The 22,750-nt window shown below is 46.1% G+C and overlaps 1 protein-coding gene across 2 annotated transcripts; it reads right to left on the bottom strand.

Annotated features, from left to right (window-relative positions):
- Positions 1-391: 391 nt before the first annotated feature.
- On the bottom strand, positions 392-22,736 carry MRPL1 (mitochondrial ribosomal protein L1). 2 transcript variants are annotated; one of them, XM_082236612.1, is made up of 9 exons: positions 22,612-22,736; positions 19,882-19,987; positions 18,743-18,998; positions 18,009-18,092; positions 15,895-15,966; positions 13,291-13,402; positions 11,151-11,251; positions 7,659-7,740; positions 392-890 (listed from the first exon to the last, which is right to left on the bottom strand). In XM_082236612.1, the coding sequence occupies exons 1-9, from the start codon at positions 22,646-22,648 to the stop codon at positions 700-702; spliced, it is 1,041 nt and encodes a 346-aa protein (XP_082092738.1). In that variant the 5' UTR covers positions 22,649-22,736; the 3' UTR covers positions 392-699. The 2 variants fall into 2 exon arrangements, with proteins under 2 accessions (XP_082092738.1, XP_082092739.1); XM_082236613.1 differs by lacking the exon at positions 22,612-22,736 and adding an exon at positions 22,482-22,509.
- Between the last annotated feature and the right edge of the window lie 14 nt (positions 22,737-22,750).

Genomic DNA, 22,750 nt, shown 5'->3' with positions numbered 1-22,750 from the left:
TTAGCAGCTAGCATTGGCCTAGGAATTCATGCAGGATGAGGGCGTTTAGACAGACACTTGCGTGAAATCTCTCATGGTAACGTGTCCATGTGCTAAGTTAAGAAACAAAAAGACAGACCAACTGATGAGGTCACGACAGAATCTAGTGGGTTTTTTTAAAAAACAAACAAACATGTTTTTGGAATGATGCAATCAATTCTTATGTTGACTACACAAATGACTGGAGTAACAAGGGAAAGGAGTGATTTTACATTCCTTGGCTTGGGGGTCACATAACTCCATACCCTCTAACATTTGGATGTCCTAAAGAAGAGCAGGACATTCAAGGATCAAATCAGAATCCAGAACAGCTTCTGTAAATCTCCTTCGAAGACATACACACACAAACAAATTGAACAATGACTGTTCATTTATAGTCAAAGGCAATAGGGCAGTACAACTGCTCATATGAACTGAGAGAGGTGCTGCTATGCAAGACATTTTCATAAAACAATTGGCTCCCCAAATATCAGGCTGGACTCTCAACAAAACTTTTAAAATACATCTTATTGCCAATTCCTTATGCCCTGACAGGAGAACAGTTGGGAGGTCTTGCACTGCCGCAAGGCCCCTGTACGCAGATTAGGACGCTGTCACAGATTTGCTTCTGTAAAAGGGTTTTGTACAGAGAGAAGGACAGACATTTGTGCAACACTCAAGTTAGCTGGACCTCTGCCTTTCTTCTTCTTCGTCATCATCGCTGTCATCGTCTTTCACCTTCTCTCCCGCTTTCTCTTTCACCTTCTCTTCTGCTTTCTCTTTCACAGTTCTTTTGGGGAGAAAGCGCTCGACTTTTAAATCCAAGCTTTCGCTTGTTGAACTGCAAATGCTCAAGTGTGTCACAAATGGGCCTAGAAAAAAGGAAAGGGCGAAGAAAAACCCAGCTTATCACTTTGGTGCTCTTGCTGACAAGCCAAACAGCATGCGCTGCGAGATCTGGAACACCTATCACACTGTCCTCAAGTTATTAAAAGTGTTGTAGAAAATAGTACAGGGCCAGGCCTAGCCAAAAGTAAAGCACTTTTAAAGCTCTTAAATTTCAATGTGAGATTTAGGAATGTACTAAACTTGCCTATGGAAAATGGGCATCATGTATCTGTTCTCAGCTTTGGCTGAGAAACTTAGCTTTGACCTAAATGCTGTAATGAAATGTGTAAAAATAAAAGTTTGCTGCCATCAACCAAATTGATATCTGATAGAATGAGCTCTTTCACCTCCACATCTGGTGACAAGAGAAGCCCCTGCTTTCATGCTGGGATTGTGAATGTGGCAATCTGTATTACTTCTGTAAACAGGGTTATTTACAGTATCTAGGGGCAAACCTTGGCTTTCAGTTTGATTGTTGAGCTGGTGTTGTGGAGCAGCTTAAGAGTGTGAGCTGGAAAGTCCCACAATTTCAAAGCTTAGCTTTGGCTCTGGATCCATTCCAGTCTGGCTTCCGCGCTGGTCATGGGACCGAGACGGCTCTGGTCGCCCTAACAGATGACCTTCGTAGACAGCTGGATCGAGGCGGGTCAGGGCTGCTGATTCTTTTAGATCTATCAGCAGCTTTCGACATGGTCGATCACGAACTTTTGGACCACCGCCTTACCGACGTGGGGATCCAGGGCACAGTCCTTCAATGGCTGCGCTCGTTTCTCTCTGGTCGGGGACAGAGGGTGGCGCTTGGGGGGGAATTGTCATCGCGCCACTCCTTGGTGTGTGGAGTACCTCAGGGCGCGATACTCTCCCCGATGCTTTTCAACATCTTTATGCGCCCCCTCGCCCAGCTTGTCCGGAGTTTTGGGCTGGGTTGTCATCAGTATGCCGATGACACCCAACTCTATCTGTTGATGGATGGCCATCCTGACTCGGCCCCAGACACACTGACCAGATGTTTGGAAGCTGTGGCTGGATGGTTACGTGGGAGCCGGTTGAAGCTAAATCCTTCGAAGACAGAGGTCCTGTGGCTGGGACGGGGCGATATGGGATTGGGGGGGCAACTCCCATCTCTTGCAGGGGCGCAATTAGTGCCAGCACCGTCCGTTAAGAGTTTGGGTGTAATCTTCGACACCTCCCTTTCCATGGAGGCGCAGATTGCAGCTATAACAAAGGCGGCATTTTTCCATCTCCGCCAAGCTAAGCAGTTGGCTCCTTACCTCTCTCGCCCTGACCTAGCCACTGTGATCCACGCGACGGTCACCTCCAGACTGGATTATTGTAACTCGCTCTACGTGGGGCTGCCCTTGAGACTGACCCAGAAACTCCAGCGGGTGCAGAATGCTGCAGCGAGACTCCTTACGAGGTCTTCGCTGCGAGATCACATTCACCCGGTGCTATACCAGCTGCACTGGCTCCCGGTGGAGTACAGGATCAGGTTTAAGGTGCTGGTTTTAACCTTTAAAGCCCTATATGGCCTAGGACCCTCGTACCTACGGGACCGCCTCTCCTGGTATGCCCCACAGAGAAACCTACGGTCTTCAAATAAAAACATCTTGAAGGTCCCAGGCCACAGAGAAGTTAGGCTGGCCTCAACTAGAGCCAGGGCTTTTTCGGCTGTGGCTCCGATCTGGTGGAACACTCTGTCACAAGAGACCAGGGCCCTGCGGGACTTGACATCCTTCCGCAGGGCCTGCAAGACAGAGCTGTTCCACCAGGCCTTTGGCCAGGGCACAGCCTGACTCCCTCCCTCGGCAATCTTCGCAGAGCTCTGGCCCAATGGTTGCTAGTGGCTTGAATTAATTAATTTTTATAATGAATGATTTTAGAATGTTGTTTATGTTGTACCTTTGTACTGTTTTATTGTTGTTAGCCGCCCTGAGCCCGGCTTCGGCTGGGGAGGGCGGGATATAAATAAAATTTATTATTATTATTATTATTATAAGAGAAAAAGGGAAGCAGCAGCAGGAGACACAATTTCTGTGGGGCACTGAAAATGGATTAAAAACACACTTGTGTTGGGGCGCAGTGTTCTGCAGTCTGAAAAGGAGAGTAGTTGCTCAAACTATCCATCTGCAACAGGGGTAGTTAACCTGTGAGACAGGGCGAACAGAGAACCAGATCGGGCCCACAAAAGCTTTTCGAAGTGGCCTGCCAGCCCACAGCTTCCTTCCCATAGCAAGTTAGGAGGAAAGCCTCTTCCACACTCCCCATGCAAATTAATGGAGAGATTGTGCTTACCATTAACTTGCATGGGGAGGTGCACCCACAACAATGCTGGGGGTGGGATTACAGTGGTGCCTCGCAAGACAAAATTAATCCGTTCCTCGAGTCTCTTCATCTAGCGGTTTTTTCGTCTTGCGAAGCAACCCTATTAGCGGCTTAGCGGCTTAGCGCTATTAGCGGTTTAGCGGCTATTAAAGGCTTAGCAGCTATTAAAGGATTAGCGGATTAGCGGCTAAAAGGCTATTAGCGGCTTAGCAAAAGGGGGGGAGTGGAAAAAAATCGGAACACTCGCAAGACATTTTCGTCTTGCAAAGCAAGCCCATAGGGAAAATCGTCTTGCGAAGCACATCGAAAAACGGAAAACCCTTTCGTCTAGCAGGTTTTCCGTCTTGCGAGGCATTCGTCTTGCGGGGCACCACTGTATACCCACCCGCCCGCCAAAAGGCCCTGTTACACCAAGGATCTCTGATTGATGGGAGTGGATAGGCTTCTCCCCCCACACCAGCTATTTTCAGGGCTGCAACCTCTTGCATCTCTCTATTCCTCCCCCCCACCTTCCGCCCCCACCAAGTTAATGGCATGCAGCCTTGAAAGGCTGGCGCACCTTGAATGTAGCCCTCAGGATGAAAAAGGTCCAGCACCGAGGGCCTTCTGGCGTTCCCTCACTGAGAGAAGCCAAGTTACAGGGAACCAGGCCTTCTCGGTAGTGGCACCCGCCCTGTGGAACGCCCTCCCACCAGATGTCAAAGAGAACAACAACTACAGTGGTGCCTCGCAAGACGAAATTAATTCGTTCCGCAAGTCTCTTCGTCTTGCGGTTTTTTCGTCTTGCGATGCACGGTTTCCCATAGGAATGCATTGAAAATCAATTAATGCGTTCCTAGGGAAACCGCCTTCAGACCAGGTCCGGGGACAGTCTGTCCCCGGACCTCTTCTGAAGGCTTGGGGGGGGACAAGGGCTTTTCTTCCCACCCCCAGCATTTTAAAAAAACCCGGGACAGCGGAGGACTTCTCCACTGTCCGGGCGATCTTAAAATACTGGCGGGCGGCATTTTAAAATCACCCCGGACAGCGGAGGACTTCTCCGCTGTCCGGGGCGGTTTAAAAGCCCCTGGGAAGGCAGGCAGGGGGGACAAAGACTTTTGCCCCCCGCCAGCCTTCAGAAGAGGTCCTGGACCTCTTCTGAAGGCGGGCGGGGGGCGAAAGTCTTTGCTCCCCCCCCCGCCTGCCTTCAAAAGGTGTCCCCGCGGCGGCGGGAGGTGTCCCCTGCCCCCCGCCCGGCTTCGGAGCACCGGGAGAAGCGATCTCCCCCCAGCCCCTTGCTGCAAAAGACGTCCGGGGGAAGCGGGGAAGAAGCGCTTCGCTTCCCCGCTTCCCCCGGACGTCTTTTGCAGCAAGGGGCTGGGGGGAGATAGCGATCTCCCCGCCGCCCCTTGCTTCAAAAGAGAAGACCCGCTGTCCCCGGGGCAAGCTTCGTTTTGCGAAGCAAGCCCATAGGGAAATTCGTCTTGCGAGGCAACTCGAAAACGAAAAAACCTTTCGTTTTGCGAGTTTTTCGTCTCGCGAGGCGTTCGTCTTGCGGGGTACCACTGTACCAGACTTTTAGATGACATCTGAAGGCAGCCCTGTTTAGGGAAGCGTTACTTTATTTTAACATTGTGTTGGAAGCCGCCCAGAGTGGCTGGGGAAACCCAGCCAGATAGGCGGGGTATAAATAATAAATTTTATTATTATTATTATTATTATTATTATTATTATTATCCCTGAGCTGCAATATGGGGGGAGAAATTCTCACCGGCCTTTCAACGTTATTGCTGTTTGATATTCTCTCTGTGTGTGAGAGAGAATTATTTGTTCCAGAAACAGAGAGGAACAGAGGATAAGTTTCAAGAAGCAGCAGAAGGCTGAGATTGTTTTGTCTATGCAAGGACTTTTTCTGCGAGGACTGTTCTTTGGAAATGCGCAGCGTGACAGGAAGCGCTGATAACAACAGTTCTGTGTAACTTGTTGTCAGTCTCTTGCTTGCAGTGAGAGAAGAAGAGAGTGTGTCTTGGACCTTTGTTAGACTCTGACCATGTCAGGGGTGAATGTCTGTATATATTTGCTACCAATATGCTTTAATGCCTGTCAAGTAAACCTCTACACTTGACTGAATCTTTATGGCGTCCATGAGTGTTTATCGCCTACTGTGTGTACCTTCAACCCGGAAGACGCTTCCAAGGAAGAAGATGCATTGAGATGCAACTCTGCTGAGGATAGATCCTGGCACACACAGGCAGTGAAAGTGATGCTGGACCCAATCCTTCTAAATCATCCATCAGAGGTTGATGGATTGATCCAACAATTGCAAATATCCCTGAGATAACGTGCATGGAGTGCTCTGAGCACTCTTTAAAAGGTAAACGTACCCCCTGACCATTAGGTCCTGTCGGGGCCAACTTTGGGGTTGTGGAGCTCATCTCACTTTACTGGCGAGGGAGCCAGTGTACAGTTTTCAGGTCATGTGACCAGCATGACTAAGCCGCTTCTGGTGAACCAGAACAGCACACAGAAACGCCGTTTACCTTCCTGCCGCAGCGGTAGCTATTTATCTACTTGCACTGGTGTGCTTTCAAACTGCTAGGTTGGCAGGAGCAGGGACCGAGAAACCCGGGGAGCTCACCCCGTCGCGGGGATTCGAACCTGAGCACTCTTTACTGCCATGTTAATGTTTATTATGTGACTTCTACTCAAGGAGGTGTAAGGCTTAACACAAGCAGAGAACAGAATGGCTGCCAGTCCCTGCCTGGGTTATCTTTATTCTTGGTGCCTATCCTGTATTAGCTGGAGAAGGGCAAAGGAACAGCAGGCAGAAATCTCCAGGACAATGGAGGATAGAGGCCCCGTATAAATGTCACACCCAACCATGGATTTTGTTACGTGCAAGAGTCTAGAGATTGCACCCTCCTTCTCCTCTCTGTGCACGGCAGGAAGAAGAAGAAGAGTTTGGATTTGATATCCCGCTTTATCACTACCCGAAGGAGTCTCAAAGCGGCTAACATTCTCCTTTCCCTTCCTCCCCCACAACAAACACTCTGTGAGGTGAGTGGGGCTGAGAGACTTCAAAGAAGTGTGACTGACCCAAGGTCACCCAGCAGCTGCATGTGGAGGAGCGGAGACGTGAACCCGGTTCCCCAGATTACGAGACTACCGCTCTTAACCACTACACCACACTGGCTCCCATGTGGAGGAGCCCAGGAGGAGCCATGACTGTTCGTATTTTAGAATAAACTGTTTATGGTCGTGTCTGAACTCAGCAAAAATAGTGGTTTGTTCAAACCACAGTTTCTTAACAGGCCATGATACCAAACCATGCTCCCTTGGTGCACGATGGTTTGAACAAACCACTCTTTGCCAAGTTCAGACGAACAAAAAAATAATAATTGTGGTTTCTTCTAAGACGCGAACAGAAGTTTTAAATCTCTTTCCTTTGAATGCAAGGGGAAGGTGGGAGACCAGACTCTAGCGGATTCCTGGACAGATCAATGCCTCCTGGTTGGTTGCTCTCTCTGAACTGGATCAAAGGCTACGCTGGTTGAAATTTTTAGAGATGCTACTGGGTCCCAGCACCACCCAGCTTTCTCACATGAGGCCAATGAGAAGGTATTTGCTAAGGCAGCCAAGTGGAGGTTGCCGCTCTAGTCGTTACAGGCAGTGGAGAGGGTGCAAGGGCTGAATGACAACCGTCCAATTAGCATTTATATAGTGTTTCTCGTTTCATCCAGTACAGTGACTTTAAAGTCCCATATTGCAGGTGTGTGCAAGGGCACCCCCTCTAAATTCATAGCCAAGCTGAGGTTGGAACTGGGGATTCCAGCCTAAAGTGTATGTCCTTAACTGCAAACACCATCCCTTTTTAAAAGGACTTCCCTAAGGCAAAACCAAACTGCTTAAATCATAGAAGAGTTGGAAGGGGCTCTGAGGATCATTGCAGGAATATGCAGCTGTCCCATACAGGGACTGAATATATATCAACACCTGCAGATTTAGGGACATACCCCACCTTAAACTTTTCAGATAATAATTCGTTCTTTTTTAAAAAAGAGACCAATATCAAAATTTGCACTGAGATTCCATAGGAATCTGCAAAAAGATGGTGTTTGATGTTTCAAAAGCTTCCAGGATTAGGCTGGAGCCAGGAAAAGGTCACACACCATTCCAAGAGGATGAGAAAATAGCTTCCAAAAGCTTCCCTCTGAAAGGAAAGAAGCAGGCTTACTACTGTTAATGATATCCTTTAAGTACATCCCTCTTGACATAGCGCTGCCTGTTAAGTGTTCCTTATTGCTGGGCTTGTCTGCGTGGGTTTTTTTAAAAAAAATAATAATAAAGTCATTTCCCCTCCTCGGTGGTAGAAAGGTGCTCCCTTTATTCATCTGTGTAATATAATTAGCTTTTAGTGTCAATTAAGGGACTAAAAGAGAAGAGCAGCTTACCATAGCTCAAAGGTTTGTATTTACAAACGTCTTTAATAACCGCGTCCAGATTGGCAACGATCTGATCATTAGGCATATCCAGCTGAAAGAAGTTAATGCAAAATTAATGAAGCAGAAAACATTAAACGCTCCCGGATTAATAAAAACTGCAGCGGCTGGGGTAAATATTTAATCAGAGTTCTGGGCTTTTGTTTTTTAATAAAAAAGGGGGGGACATTTTCCTCTCTATTAAAGATACAAAGTGCCATAAATGTCATTAGCGTCATTAGCTTAAAGATATTCTGCTGTGAAAAAAAGAGAGATATCTGTACTCCAACTCAACCACTGTAAATATATAGGTGTATATACCACCTGCTTAGGCTGCCTGCTATGGGATTGACTCTCAATATGTAAGTCCTCAGATAAAATCAAATCTGTAAGGTTTAATATGCAGCAAGCTGCCTGGGAGCCTAGGGGAAACATCATCTCCTTGGGAGTAAAGGGGAGGAGAGGAAGGAAACTGGTCAGACAGAAGTTGTGGTCCTAAGTAAATCAATCTATCAGTCTTAGTTAAAATATGGATTGAGAGAAAATTACCGTACATACTGCACAAAGATCAGCCATGGATTGTAAAATTCTCATCTGCAAGCCAAACTGTTTGTGAACATTCCATAGCATCTCATCAACAAAGGGCTGAGGGCTGACTTTGAGCATCAGCAGTGGCGAAACCACCAGCCCTCCAGGTTTTGATGAAGAAGAAGAAGAAGAAGAGTTTGGATTTGATATCCCGCCTTTCACTCCCCTTCAGGAGTCTCAAAGCGGCTAACAATCTCCTTTCCCTTCCTCCCCCACAACAAACACTCTGTGAGGTGAGTGGGACTGAGAGACTTCACAGAAGTGTGACTGCCCAAGGTCACCCAGCAGCTGCATGTGGAGGAGCGGAGACGCGAACCCGGTTACCCAGATTACGTGACTACCGCTCTTAACCACTACACCACACTGGAACTACATCTCCCATCAGCCCCAGCAAGCATGTAGCCAATGGCCTGGGATGACCAGGGTTGTAGTCCCCCACACCTATCCTACACAAATATTGGGGCAGTATTGTTCAGGAAGAGGGCGAGGCTGGCAGTCTGAATTGGCCCTGGGAGACTTTGCAGAGCGGTTTGCAACATGGAAAACACAAAAGCCCACAACACACTTAGCAAACGCAAGCAATACCTCTCCCCCACACAAAGACACTTGAAAAGGCCACAGGTTGTAAGGCTGATTTAGTACAGGAGACCTTCCCAATGTAGAACAGGGCTTCCCAAATTTGGGTATCCACAGCTGTTTTTTGGACTACAACTCCCATCATCCCTAGCTAGCAGGACCAGTGGTCAGGGATGATGGGAATTGTAGTCCCCAAAACAGCTGGAGACCCAAGTTTGGGAAACACTGATGTAGAGGAAGAGTGAGGGGAGACCAACAGCATGAGAAGAGCTCTGCTGAATTGGGAAAAGGCCTATCTAGTCGAGCATCCCATTCACACAGTGGCCAATTTGCCAGTGGTGTAGTGGTTAAGAGTGGTAGTCACGTAATCTGGGAAACCGGGTTCGTGTCTCCACTCCTCCACATGCAGCTGCTGGGTGACCTTGGGCCAGTCACACTTCTGTGAAGTCTCTCAGCCCCACTCACCTCACAGAGTGTTTGTTGTGGGGGAGGAAGGGAAAGGAGAATGTTAGCCGCTTTGAGACTCCTGAAGGGGAGTGAAAGGCGGGATATCAAATCCAAACTCTTCTTCTTCTTCAATTTGATGCCTATGGGAAACCTGAAAGCAGGAGCCTTTTCCCACTGGTGATTCACAGCAACTGGTATTCAAAGTCTCTGACAGTGGAGTGCCTTTAGGGAGTAAATGGGAGGTTCTTCATCCTAGCCCAGCCACTAAATAAATATTTCTTTTATAAAAAAATGTGCTTTCTGGTAGGCACATAGGAGAGTTCCCCTGTGCCCTAGGCCCACTGAGAAGCAGCAAATAGGGAGAACAGCTCTCTTTCTTCCCTCGCTTCAGACTCACATAAAGGTAAAGGTACCCCTGCCCGTACGGGCCAGTCGTGTCCGACTCTAGGGTTGTGCGCCCATCTCACTTAAGAGGCCGGGGGCCAGCGCTGTCCGGAGACACTTCCGGGTCACGTGGCCAGCGTGACGAAGCTGCTCTGGTGAGCCGGCACCAGCGCAGCACACGGAAACGCCATTTACCTTCCCGCTAGAAAGCGGTACCTATTTATCTACTTGCACTTTTTAGGGTGCTTTCGAACAGCTAGGTGGGCAGGAGCTGGGACCGAACGACGGGAGCTCACCCCGCCGCGGGGATTCGAACTGCCGACCATGCAATTGGCAAGCTGAGGATTTACCCACAGCGCCACCCGCGTTCCTCACGTACGTGGCTACAATGACAATCTCATCTTGGAAACTCTGAAGACTTTCCCGTATCATTCCAACTACAGTGGAACCTCGTGTTACGGATGGGATCTGTTCTGGAGGCCCGTCCGCAACATGGAACTGACGCAGGCCGAAGCGCTGTGTCTGCGCATGCGCACATCACGATTTAGCACTTCTGCGCACGCATGCGGCATGATTTAGCGCTTCTGCACATGTGCGAGCAGCAAAACCTGGAAGTAACCGTTTCTGGTACTTCCAGGTTGCCGTGGGACGCAACACGAAAACACATAACCTGAAGCGGATGCAACGTGAGGTATGACTGTATATTTCAGGCATTCACCAGATCCACAGGTGGCCAAACAGATCTGAACACAAAATAGTTTTTAATATACAGAACGTATTTTAGAAATGCAAGCGGCTGACTCTGTCTTCATGTGAGTGGAAGTACCTCTTCTAAGCTGAAGGCAACAAAGCACCAGTACACTGTCAAACGATGTATGTTTATTCATGTGTAGCTTTATTAAATTAAAAGGCACATGATTAAAGTCACTAAGATTTCTTTAACTACGTGACAATCCGATTTTTAGAACACATGGTTTTCTGCCAGGTATTACAACTAGCAGTTGCTGAATGTCACCTCGACACTGCATTTCAATGCTATTTTGTACAGTATGTTTTACAGAGGCAAATCCACTCAGATAACTGAGTCACCACCCCCCGCTGCCCAGGGGACTATCCCATAATCTGAGAAATACTGACCTATTCAGTATACAGTTTGTACCCACCCTGGGCTTTTAGGATAGGGCAGGCTATCAATGTATATTATTAAGGGGCTGCTCCTTGCCAATGTGATGTAAATCTTGCTTTCTGGTGTATTCAGAAAGGAAACCTCTTACGTTAGCAGAGGGTAATGATTTGCAGACTTTTCCCCCTAACTGACTGTCCTGTGGGATGACCCATTTCGAAGTGTTCCTGAAATGCAACGGAGCAAGCGAAGAACGAAAGCTGTGTACCTGTGCGTACTTTCGGTAAATGATTAACAATGGCTCGAATTCAGCCGGACAGGCTGCCAAAATCCCTTGTGAAACTTACCATTCCGATGGGAGTGTGGATGAGGTTACCGTTCTCTACTTCGTATTCGTGGCACACTTTAAAGAACTCGAGCATCTGGAGAATGTCGTAACTGAGAGAACCTGGTTCAAAGTGGGGAAAGAGGTGGAGGGAGGTGTCAAGACAAAATGCTGCAGGACAAACAGAGCTGTGTGTCAACAGGCGTTCTTTGGTGAGGCCGAGAAGCGCGTCACAAGCCACAGTGGGGACCTGTGTGCAGAGTATCATTGGTAAAGGTAAAGGGACCCCTGATCATTAGGTCCAGTTGTGGCCGACTCTGGGGTTGCGGTGCTCATCTCGCTTTATTGGCCAAGGGAGCCGGCGTACAGCTTTTGGGGCATGTGGCCAGCATGACTAAGCTGCTTCTGGCGAACCAGAGCAGCGCACGGAAACGCCGTTTACCTTCCCGCCGGAGCGGTACCTATTTATCTACTTGCACTTTGACGTGCTTTTGAACTGCTAGGTTGGCAGGAGCAGGGACCGAGCAATGGGAGCTCACCCCGTCGTGGGGATTCGAACCGCCGACCTTCTGACCGGCAAGTCCTAGGCTCTGTGGTTTAGACCACAGCGCCACCCGTGTCCCTTAGAGTATCATTCCCTGGTGCTAAAAGAATGTGAGGAATCCTGTCTGCATGGCAAAGCCTTGCTATGGCCAACATTTGCAGGTTCCCAATCTAGGTAGTAGGGGGAGGAACTGGCAGCCCAACAGCTGACTTCCACGTCTTCTCGCCTGATCTCTAGAGGACAAGGGCTCCACTGAGGAAGGGGGGTATCCTGCACCCTTGATCCCTTTTACAACCACTCCTTGCTCTGCAGGATTCTCTCAGCACCCTTACGCTGCAGCTGATAATCACCATTAAGGCTTAGGGTTGCATTCGACTAAATCACAGAGCGACTCACAAGTGCAGTGGAAATTCCCCATCCCCACAACGTCCCCTGTGTTAAGCCTTTTGCAGGAAGAGTACTGTGACTCCTCAAAGGCTTAACAAATGGAGGCCGAGACCTTTAGGCCTTCCAGATCTTGCTGAACTACAACTCCCATGGGTAAGGGTGGTGGGAGTGGCAGTTCTGGAGGGCCACAGATTCCCTGCCCCTGGCCTGCCTCCTGTCCAACAACTGCATATCCAATTGTTGTCGCTGTTACAATCTGTATAATGCCCTTTATCAAAATATCCCGGGGCAGTGTACAACCTTAAAAACACATTACAGAACATCAATGATACGTAAAGAAAAAAGAAGGAACACTTTATCATATGTGATGGGAATGTAAAAAAGTAAAGAACTTCTGGGAAATGATACATAATGAGATGAAAAAGATGTTGAAATATACATTTTTTAAAAAACCAGAAGCATTTTTCTTGGTATTATAGGTCAGGGCATTAATAGGCAAGATGTTAAATTGTTTTTATATGCAACAACTGCAGCAAGAGTATTGTTAGCCCAGAAATGGAAACAAGAAGAAATTCCGACAAAAGAAGAATGGCAGACAAAATTAATGGACTATGCTGAATTGGACAAAATGACAGAAAGGATTGGAAACCTGTGGGACCAGAGATTTACAGAAGATTGGAAGAATTATATGAATTATTTGAAGAGCAACTGTAATCAACAAATCACGCTAGTAGGACCACAAAAAGTTTTGTAAGGAGAAATATACGAAGTGTTACAAAGTAGAAAAAGATAGAGATATTGGCTATGAGTTTGAAATGTAATAGGGAAGATAAGGAATGCATACTAAGAGATTAGATTGGAAAATTTTCCGACAGGATTGATGGAAGTCCAAAAAAATTGAATAAGATGTAAAAGTATGTTTAATTACTGTTGAAAATGATATGTTAAAAGACTAATAAAAAAATTACATAATAAAAAAATAAAAAACAGAACATCAATGATAAGAACATAATAAAAAGCATGCTGACAGACAGCCTAATAAATCGGCCTATTGATGACCGGGTGTGTCTGCAGCTGATTTCACGCCCGCTTTACGGGGTGTGTTGAATGTTGAAAATGCTTCCTACAGAAAAACCCCGGACATAATTACTGGAAAGGAAAGTTTAACTCAGGCAAGTGTCTACAGTGTTGTAGCCTTACACAGCATGCTCACTAAAATTTTGAGCCTCACCATTTCTGGTCTTAGGGAACCTTTGCTTCAGCATCCCCCTTAGAGGAGTAATCTTGGATGACATCGTCGGCACGCCAACATAAAAATCTGCCTTGATTTCACCATCCAAAATCTGGCGGGGAAGAAGAAAAGATTATTATGATTTGTGCTTATGTCCCTTTTAGAAATTAAGTCTAGCAAAAGTAAATACAGTGGTACCTCGGGTTACATACACTTCAGGTTACAGACGCTTCAGGTTACAGACTCCGCTAACCCAGAAATATTACCTCGGGTTAAGAACTTTGCTTCAGGATGAGAACAGAAATCGTGCTCCGGCGGTGCGGCGGCAGCGGGAGGCCCCATTAGCTAAAGTGGTGCTTCGGGTTAAGGGCAGTTTCAGGTTAAGAATGGACCTCCGGAATGAATTAAGTACTTAACCCGAGGTACCACTGTAATAAAAAAACGAACACCCAGTTTGCCTCCTGACTTCCTTGCTAGGCCTAAGAAGAGCAAGGAGCGGAGGGGAGAAGAGATGAGCCTGTGGTCCTCCAGGGGATTTCAACTTCCACCAGCCCCAGCCAACATGGGCAATAGTCAGGGATGATGGGAGCTGTGGTCTAGCGACGTGGGATGGGCCACGACCTTCTCATCCTTGCACAAAGGTAACAAGGACGAAAATGTGGGGCTGCATCCTCTTTAAAACAGGATAGTGATACCACCAGACCATGCACAACAGCCCTTTCCCATGCTAGTTCTGTTTAGCTGCTGTTTCTCAGATGGACCTACGTCTCTTTCCTTGTTTTTCGCTGCTCCTATATCAATGTCCTTCATGAGACGGTCTCCCAGTGGGGATTCACTTACCCCTCCCATGAAAGCAATGATGCACATATACTGCTTAAAGTTCAAAGCTTAGCATCAAGGCCAGAAGTCATAACATTCAGAAGCTGACGATAACTTTTTCAACGGCTACAAACGGCAGCAAGAACGTGTTCCTTATACATAAAGTAGTAAGGGTTTGGTCTACTTAATCAGACACACAACAACCCCGTGTTAGAGACAAATATTTAATGATTCGTCAAGATGGCAATCTAACATACAAGCTTCAATAATACTTAGACAATGCTAGTACAAAAAGAAGGGAATTTATTTTCATTTGAAAGCAGGAGGGCTGCTTTTCTTTGCTTCTGCATAAATGACCACAATGTTCATGATCATTTTGCAGCTGAGGCAAATATTTACTTTGTGCACTCTCAGTTCTAGGACAAAAAAAAAAAGGGAAGTGGAACGGCCTCTATTTTCTGTCTCATAATGTGTAGCTTGTAGGGAATATTACAGTACATTCCCACTACAACCAGGGACAGCACTTGCTGAAATCCAAACACAGCAAGTTTCTCCATGTGCAAATTGCAGCACAATTGGCTAAATAATTTTCAAGACATAACAATATCGTAGCATGTCAAGGTCCTACTCTGGCATGAGCCAAAGAGGCTGAAGCAATCTGTATATATAAATATTTTAAATTCTTTTTTTTTTTTTTTTTTTGGTTCACTGGAGGCATCCTCATTCTGGAAAAACATCCAACCAAGAAATCAAAAAGCTGAATCTTTTGTTCAAATCTAAGCTCTGAAACAGAAAGATGCAACTATTCAGCTGAGAACACATTTTAATAATAATAATTTTATTATTTATACTCCGCCCATCGGCCTGGGGTTTCCCCAGCCACTCTGGGTGGCTTCCAGAACATATAAAAACATGGTAAACAAACGTCAAGCATTAACAACTTCCTAATACAGGGCTTCTAAAAGATATCTTCTAAAGGTTGTATAGTTATTTATCTCCTGGGAGGGTGTTCCACAGGGTGGGTGCCATTGCTGAGTATGTCCTCTGCCTGGTTGCCTTTAACTTCACTCCTCAGAATGCGGGAACCACCAAAAGGCCCTTTGGAGGTGGACCTCGGTGTCTGGGCAAATTTTGGGTAACCCGTCCTGACATACATGCATCAATTTGAGCCAATAATTAGAAAATTACAAATATATCTTCATTTCAGTTGGCAGAATCCTTTAAAAGAAACATACGCACATACACATAAAACCCAGAAGGGGTACTTTTTAAGGGAATTTATAACAGTCTGTAAAATTCTGTTCTGCAACAACTTCAGGAGACCCTTGATGCCAATACATCTCTGCACTTATACGGAATCTGAAAATATACTTTAGATTCTAACCTTCTGAAGTTGTGGGTTCCTGTTTGCCTTCCTAGTAGCTCCAGAATTCAAGCAGCCTTGAGTGGCACCACAAACAATGATAAGAGTTGCTATACTGGGGGGAAATGTGATCCCCAAAAAAGGAGCAGGAAGTAACATAATACATGTATCTCAGTAGGTTCTGGCAGTGGTCTCTTTTGGAGGGCTGCAACCAGGCTGCTTGTAATAATAATAATAATAATAATAATAATAATAATAATAATAATAATAATTTTACTTATACTCTGCCCATCTGAATGGGTTTCCCCAGTGCTAGTACTCTCGCGCAAGACAAGACACAAATGATCAAAAGGGAGAAAGATTAAAAGAACTTCTTCTTTAGGTCTTCTCACAGTACTTAATTAACGTCATCTGTTAATTACCGGCTTGATTAATTCAGTCCCTCCTGCAAATGTAGCTCCATTTTCTCTTGCTAGGGCAGCTTGCGCTGCATCCTGTAAGGAAACGAAACTTCAGAATGTAGACAATAGGAGCACTAGATATTTTCCCATACAGCTGGTGTTTCTTCAAGGCTTTCTTAGGCAGGCGAAGGTGCTGCTACGTAGGAAATGCAGATCCCCTCCCCTCTGGCCAAGTTATAGGTGTGTTTTGACTGGGTGACCCCAATGAGTGCACCAGAAGTTGGATGGGCACAATGATCTCTTGAGGTATCAGCTAACCAGTTAGAAATCTTGAGAATGCATTAATGCTTTAAAAAGTGCCTTGGATGTCAAGACAAAGGCCAAGTTAATCAATCATATTTTGCAGGAATCACAGCACCCAACAGAACCAGAATGATCTGCAGGCTATTTGACAGGTCCACCAGCAGGCTGTGGTTTTCCTATTGCCCAGCCCCACTTAATAGGGCCGTTGTAAGGGGTTATGGATGGGATGCGGGTGGCACTGTGGGTTAAACCACAGAGCCTAGGACTTGCTGATCAGAAGGTCAGCGGTTTGAATCCCCACAACAGGGTGAGCTCCTGTTGCTCGGTCCCTGCTCCTGCCAACCTAGCAGTTCAAAAGCATGTCAAAGTGCAAGTAGATAAATAGGTACCACTCCGGCGGGAAGGTTAACGGCGTTTCCATGCGCTGCTCTGGTTCGCCAGAAGTGGCTTAGTCGTGCTGGCCACATGACCCGGAAGCTGTACGCAGGCTCCCTCAGCCAATAAAGCGAGATGAGCGTTGCAACTCCAGAGTCGGTCACGACTGGACCTAATGGTCAGGGGTCCCTTTAGCTTTAAGGGGTTATGGATGTGAAGTACTTTAACGTTCTCTGATATCACTTCACCCATTCCAAGATCAAGCTCTGGCTCAAGTGTTCTCAGGAAGGGAGCTGGGCTAAGGGAGCTGGGCATGTTTAGCCTGGAGAAGAGGAGGTTAAGGGGTGATATGATAGCCATGTTCAAATATATAAAAGGATGTCACATAGAGGAGGGAGAAAGGTTGTTTTCTGCTGCTCCAGAGAAGCGGACACGGAGCAATGGATCCAAACTACAAGAAACAAGATTCCACCTAAACATTAGGAAGAACTTCCTGACAGTAAGAGCTGTTCAACAGTGGAATTTGCTGCCAAGGAGTGTGGTGGAGTCTCCTACTTTGGAGGTCTTTAAGCAGAGGCTTGACAACCATATGTCAGGAGTGCTCTGATGGTGTTTCCTGCTTGGCAGGGGGTTGGACTCGATGGCCCTTGTGGTCTCTTCCAACTCTATGATTCTATGATCCTATGAGGAACATCATAATCTAGAACAGTGTTTCCCAACCTTTTTTGAGCAACGGCACACCTGTTTAAGGAAAAAAATCTCGCGGCACACCACCATTACAGCCCCGTGACGTCAGCGCGCAGCGTCACGCCGGGAGGGACGCACGAAAGTGAAAGTTTTTTCCCTCCCCCTTGCCGGGGAACCTCCAAGCTTTGGGGGTGGGAGGAGGCAGCAGAGCGAGGGACTGAGGGACGGCGGCAACTGAGGCGGCGGCGGCTGTTGTGGTGGTGGCGGCGCTAGCGGGCGGAGGAGGGGGCGGCGGTGGGGCTTGAGGAGCCGTCGCCGGGAGTTGCTGCTGCTGTTGTTGCTGCTGCTGCCCGGACATGCCGGCCTCCTCCTCCTCCGCTGTCTCGCGCTCCTCCCTTTTGCACGCGCTGCCCCGCCGCTCGGCACCACCACCATGGAGCCGCCCCCGGCTCGACGCGGATCCTCGCCGCCGCTGCCTCTCACCGCCCGACTCGCCCGCCTCCCTCCCACGGAACACCAGCCAATGTCTCACGGCACAGTAGTGTGCCGCGGAACACCGGTTGGGAAACACTGATCTAGAACACTGTACCAAACACACACCACGGAGAATAAAAGATACATTTAGAAAACCTTCCGGATATATCCAAAAAGGGTGAGATATCTGCTAGATTCTTCAAGAGTGGCATCGAGGTCACTGCCTCAAAACACTTGCCTGACTAACCTATACATACAGGCTCAAGGAGGCATTGCAGCAACATGCTGTAACTCACCGCTGTGAATACTACGACCTTATGGATGTCATCTGTGAAAAGGTGAGGCAGACGAACCGTACCAATGAATGGTTCCAGAGGTTTCTGAAAGGTGCCAAAGCAAACAAGCAAAATTGAAAAGCCTCACATTATTGAATTCAGCAAAATAAATTTACTTAATTGACAAAGGCAAGTTGGTCAAAATTTAGATATGTGCTCTGTATTTCTTTTCACGTGCACAGAAACCACATTAAGATTTTAAAAAACTATTTAAAATATACACAAAATGCATGATAGTCAAGGTCCAAATAACTGTTCAACTACCTTCTATGAGCCAAAGGAAGCCCCTGAAAATATCCCTATAATCTTCTTCAAAGATCATCACCACAAGCCAAACATTCTGCGGTGTGTTGCAGAAAATATCCTGGATGACTAGAGGCTTCCACCTCGTCTTTGCTTCTCCTTCCGTTAGCATTTTTGCATCGATAATTGCATTGACACAAATTTAGAGAAAGGTCTCCCCAGTGGAATGAAGGCCCAGGGCAGAGAGGAGCAGAACTCGCAATTCAGTGCAAGCTTATAAAATACAAGTGAAGATATTTCAGCTAAATGTTTTGGGAGCCCTTCATATCTGAATGAGCAACCTCTGAAAAATTGCGCTGAATGTTTTAAAAAACAAACTAACTTTCAAAGTCCCAGAAATAATTTCAGTTTGGCCACCAATACTTGCAAACTATGGGCCTTTTCCAGCATACCTTCTTCTCCATTGCCATGTCCAGGGTCATATCGATGTAAACGGGCTGCTTGGGGGAAGTGAAGTCCAGTTGCTGAAACGTCTTCAGCATCTCTAAAGCCACTTCTGCCTCATAAACTGGCCTTTGATAGCACCACGTCAAATAAACATCGTCCTTTGGCTCACTTGGCAAGGGAAAGGTGTAAGGGTTCTTTTTTTTCTTGGGCTCTGATTCTGCGGCCTTCTTTTTGGCGTCCCTTCTGGGTTTTTTCTCTTTTCTTTAAGGAAATGGAAGTGATAAATAAAACAGCCCAGCTCAATACTCTTACTATAAAAACACATGTTTCTGATGGCTGGAAGTTGGAACTAAAAGAGGAGAGCTGCCTCAATCTGTAGCAAAACAGAGGAAAACATTTCAAGGTGCCACAGGAGGCTGCTTTGTTTTAGAAAACTGCCTACTAGGTTTTGAACTTACTGCTTTCCCTCCCCCTTGGATACTTTTTTTTAAAAAAACTTTCCCCAAGATAATAGGTACAGGTTCGTTTTACACCTGGAAATAAAACCAATTGTCTAGCACAGGGCTAGGCAACCTAAGGCCCGGGAGCCGGATGCGGTCCAATCGCCTTCTAAATCCGGCCCACGGACGGTCCGGGAATCAGCGTGTTTTTACATGAGTAGAATGTGTCCTTTTATTTAAAATGCATCTCTGGGTTATTTGGGGGGCATAGGAATTTGTTCCTTTTATTTTTTCAAAATATAGTCTGGCCCACCACATGGTCTGAGGGACGGCGGCTAAAAAAGGATGCTGACCCCTGGTCTAGCACTAATCTTCAGTTAGCGGATTGGGACCCGCAAATGTGTCACATCATTCTCTTATTTTGTTGAGAAGAAAATCTATATCCTACCTTGCTCTGCAATGTAGTAAGGACCCTAACTAGAATACAAACAAAACAACAATAAAAAAAACAGATATGAAAACAATTTTTTAAAAAAAGGATGGGGAGATCTTGGGGACCGAGTCCTGCCCCAGAAACAGGTTGCCTTTCTGAACTCAACTACCAGCGACATGCTTGCCTGAACCTATTCAATGTTGCTATTTATACTTTGATTTCAAGTGTCTTTTATTAGTCAGTTTAAAAGAAATAAAAGTTATTTACTTACTTTGCAGCATAGTGTCTATTGGAAATCAGCAAACCGGCAAAACTGGGAAGCACTGCAGAATGCTGACCAATTCTGGGGAAAATACGGCTAGGGCATTGAGCTGAAACTGTTTAAAGACAGGGGGGTGTAGAGAAAAACCATGCTAATGAGAGCCAGGAATCATAAAAGCTACAAATGAAGTTATGTGACAGAACTGACATTAATAGGCCTTTGCATTTAGTGATTCCAAGGATATATGATTTCTTACCCTCCTTGCACCATAAGGTCCCACTGCAGGTTATAACAATATAATTACACAATTATAACAACAAATAAAACAATTCCAAACAAAAGTACAGTATAGATTAAATGTGACACCAAAAGGCCTATGTAAGGTTCAAGACCGAGCACACTTGAGCTGCCTACGTACTTCTCTCCACCACTAGTTTGGGAAGGAGTGAAATACACATTAGTCAGAATTTATATTTATACTGCATCTATCCGGTCATTTCTTACTATAGGCTGCATTTTGATGAGCTTTGAAGTAAACTAAGAAAAAGAACAACCTAACTGCATTTTGGGACGCGGGTGGCGCTGTGGGTTAAACCACAGAGCCTAGGACTTGCCGATCAGAAGGTCGGCAGTTCGAATCCCCGCAACGGGGTGAGCTCCCGTTGCTTGGTCCCAGCTTCTGCAAACCTCGCAGTTCGAAAGCACGTCAAAGTGCAAGTAGATAAATAGGTACTGCTCCGGTGGGAAGGTAAACGGCTTTTCCGTGCGCTGCTCTGGTTTGCCAGAAGCGGCTTAGTCATGCTGAACACATGACCCAGAAGTTGTACACCGGCTCCCTCGGCCAATAAAGCAAGACGAGCACCGCAACCCCAGAGTCGGCCACGACTGGACCTAACGGTCAGGGGTCCCTTTACCTTTAACTGCATTTTAAGCTGGTAATATGTACACAGCCTTACTTGGAAGTAAAATTTGTTGAAATTAATGGTCTATGCTTCGACCTAGAGAGATTTCTGGTACAGTTCTCACTTATTTCTCTGGCCTTCACCGCTCCTGACTGCAGATGGGTGCTCACATATCTGAACGTTCATCCATTAAAACATGCCTCCACACAGAAAACGTAATGACATGTTTGAGGCTAAGTTAGAACACATTCTTCCCTAGTCTTCTTTCTGAAAGGAACTTTTTGTGTAAAGGAGCATTCAGTCTGCTGCCAGAAATGATAAAGCCAAAAGGCTTATTATTTCACTGAGAGTTAGAATCTTTGGAGAGAATAACTGTTTTTACTCCAGTCATCAAAATCCATTTGGCTGCTTAGATAGAATGAATTGGTCCATCAGTAAGCAAAAATGTGCTATGATATGGGATGTTTTCCAGGTTAAAGAAGTAACTCTAGTGCTAGGGAGCTCAACACAACTACCTGAGGGGTGGTTACACTGAGCACACCTATTAGGAATATGGCATGTAAAATGTGGTATTTAACTCATGCACCATTCTAACCCATGTTTGTATTTTAATGAAACTTATCAGTCCAAGTTCCTGTGTGGGACCCTTTCAAGTTCAATGGGAGTTATGGGCCACCACACATAAAAATCATGATTGGTTCACCAACTTTAGTCCTTTTAGATAAGTGACTAAACACAGTGTGCAGCACTTAACACTACCACCCATATGGTATAATGCCACCATAGGGTTCTCAAGAACAAACTACAGTACATTAATAGTACATTCCTTTAATTTAGGGAAGAGAAACCAAAACCTGGCTCTGGAAGAAGAAGAAAAATCCCAGCAAAACAAAGAGCATCTCATTACGTATTTTTATGTTGTGAACCTCCTTGTGATCTCCGGTTGAGTGGCAGTATGCAAGTTTAATAAATGAAATGAAAATTCCATTACTATACTGATCCTTACACACGTCTTTCCCTACAAGCCTTTCATAAACTTTTGCATGCTTTAAAGCAGTGTGGCAAACCTTTCTTTCGTTTCACTGTTTTCTCTTATTGTAAACTACTTCGAGGTTTGTTTGTTTGTCAATCAAGCGGTGTATAAATCTGATCAAGTAAAATAAATGTATTCAATTTTTAATGAATTTCAATTTTATACATTTCAAAAATTCTACAATCATTTCAACATTTCAAAACTCGACTTCCTTCCCCCTCTTTCTGAAGTTCCTTAAATTTATTTTTTTAATATTTTCTGCGTATCCCGATTAACTTAATTTGCTCATTTGTTCATCTGCTTTAAATATACTGTATACTCTTATAAAACTGCAGGTTGTTTCAATAATCCTGCCAATGCTCTTATCTGTTTAGAGCTTATTTGTAAATAAATGCAATCCAAGCCCTTATTGCTGGAAATATTTGCTTCTCTGCCGCCTTTTCTGGCAGCCCTGGCAGTGCAATCCTATTATATACGTCTACTTAGAAATAAGTCCCATTTGAGTTCTCTGGGGTTTTGCTTACAAGTGGAGGAGCAGAAGACCCTGCTAACTACGGCGCCTTCTGTCTTAAAACCTCGCAAAAGGGAGACCGAGCACACACAAAAAAACCCCAAACAAACCCATAAACAAAGCACGTTTTCCAGGACCGGGGAAGCGGGGACGCCCCTCTCACCTAAAACCCGCATGCACCGACCTCAATGGGAGCCGGCTCTCGGGGAAAGAGACCCTCAGCCCCAAAATATTTCGAGGAGGGGCTGGGGGGGGGGACACAGAAAGCAGCCGCCCCACTTCTCAGCTCTCACCTGTCCTCCAGCAGCATCTCAACACGGGCGCCGCCATCTTGCCGGCGGGAGGGAGGAATCCGAAATGTGCAACGGAAAACTGTCCCCGGTTGCCTCGCGAAGCCAGGCAAAAAAGGTTCCGCCCCTAAGGCGAGGGGAT

Source organism: Podarcis vaucheri (genome assembly GCF_965113315.1).
Source record: "Podarcis vaucheri genome assembly, chromosome: 9".
Taxonomy (NCBI): domain Eukaryota; kingdom Metazoa; phylum Chordata; class Lepidosauria; order Squamata; family Lacertidae; genus Podarcis; species Podarcis vaucheri.
Note: the sequence above shows the minus strand (reverse complement) of the source record. Positions and strands in the feature narration are given on the sequence as shown.

What these genes read in the sequence shown, in the direction of transcription:
- MRPL1 (XM_082236612.1), bottom strand. Translation starts at nt 22,648, where the DNA reads ATGGCGGCGCCCGTGTTGAGATGCTGCTGGAGGACAG. An exon ending in GAGATGCTGCTGGAGGACAG is followed by an intron (nt 19,988 to 22,611) that starts GTGAGAGCTGAG and finishes GTCTTTAAACAG; the next exon opens with TTTCAGCTCAATGCCCTAGC. An exon ending in GGACTGAATTAATCAAGCCG is followed by an intron (nt 13,403 to 15,894) that starts GTAATTAACAGA and finishes CTTCCCCGCCAG; the next exon opens with ATTTTGGATGGTGAAATCAA.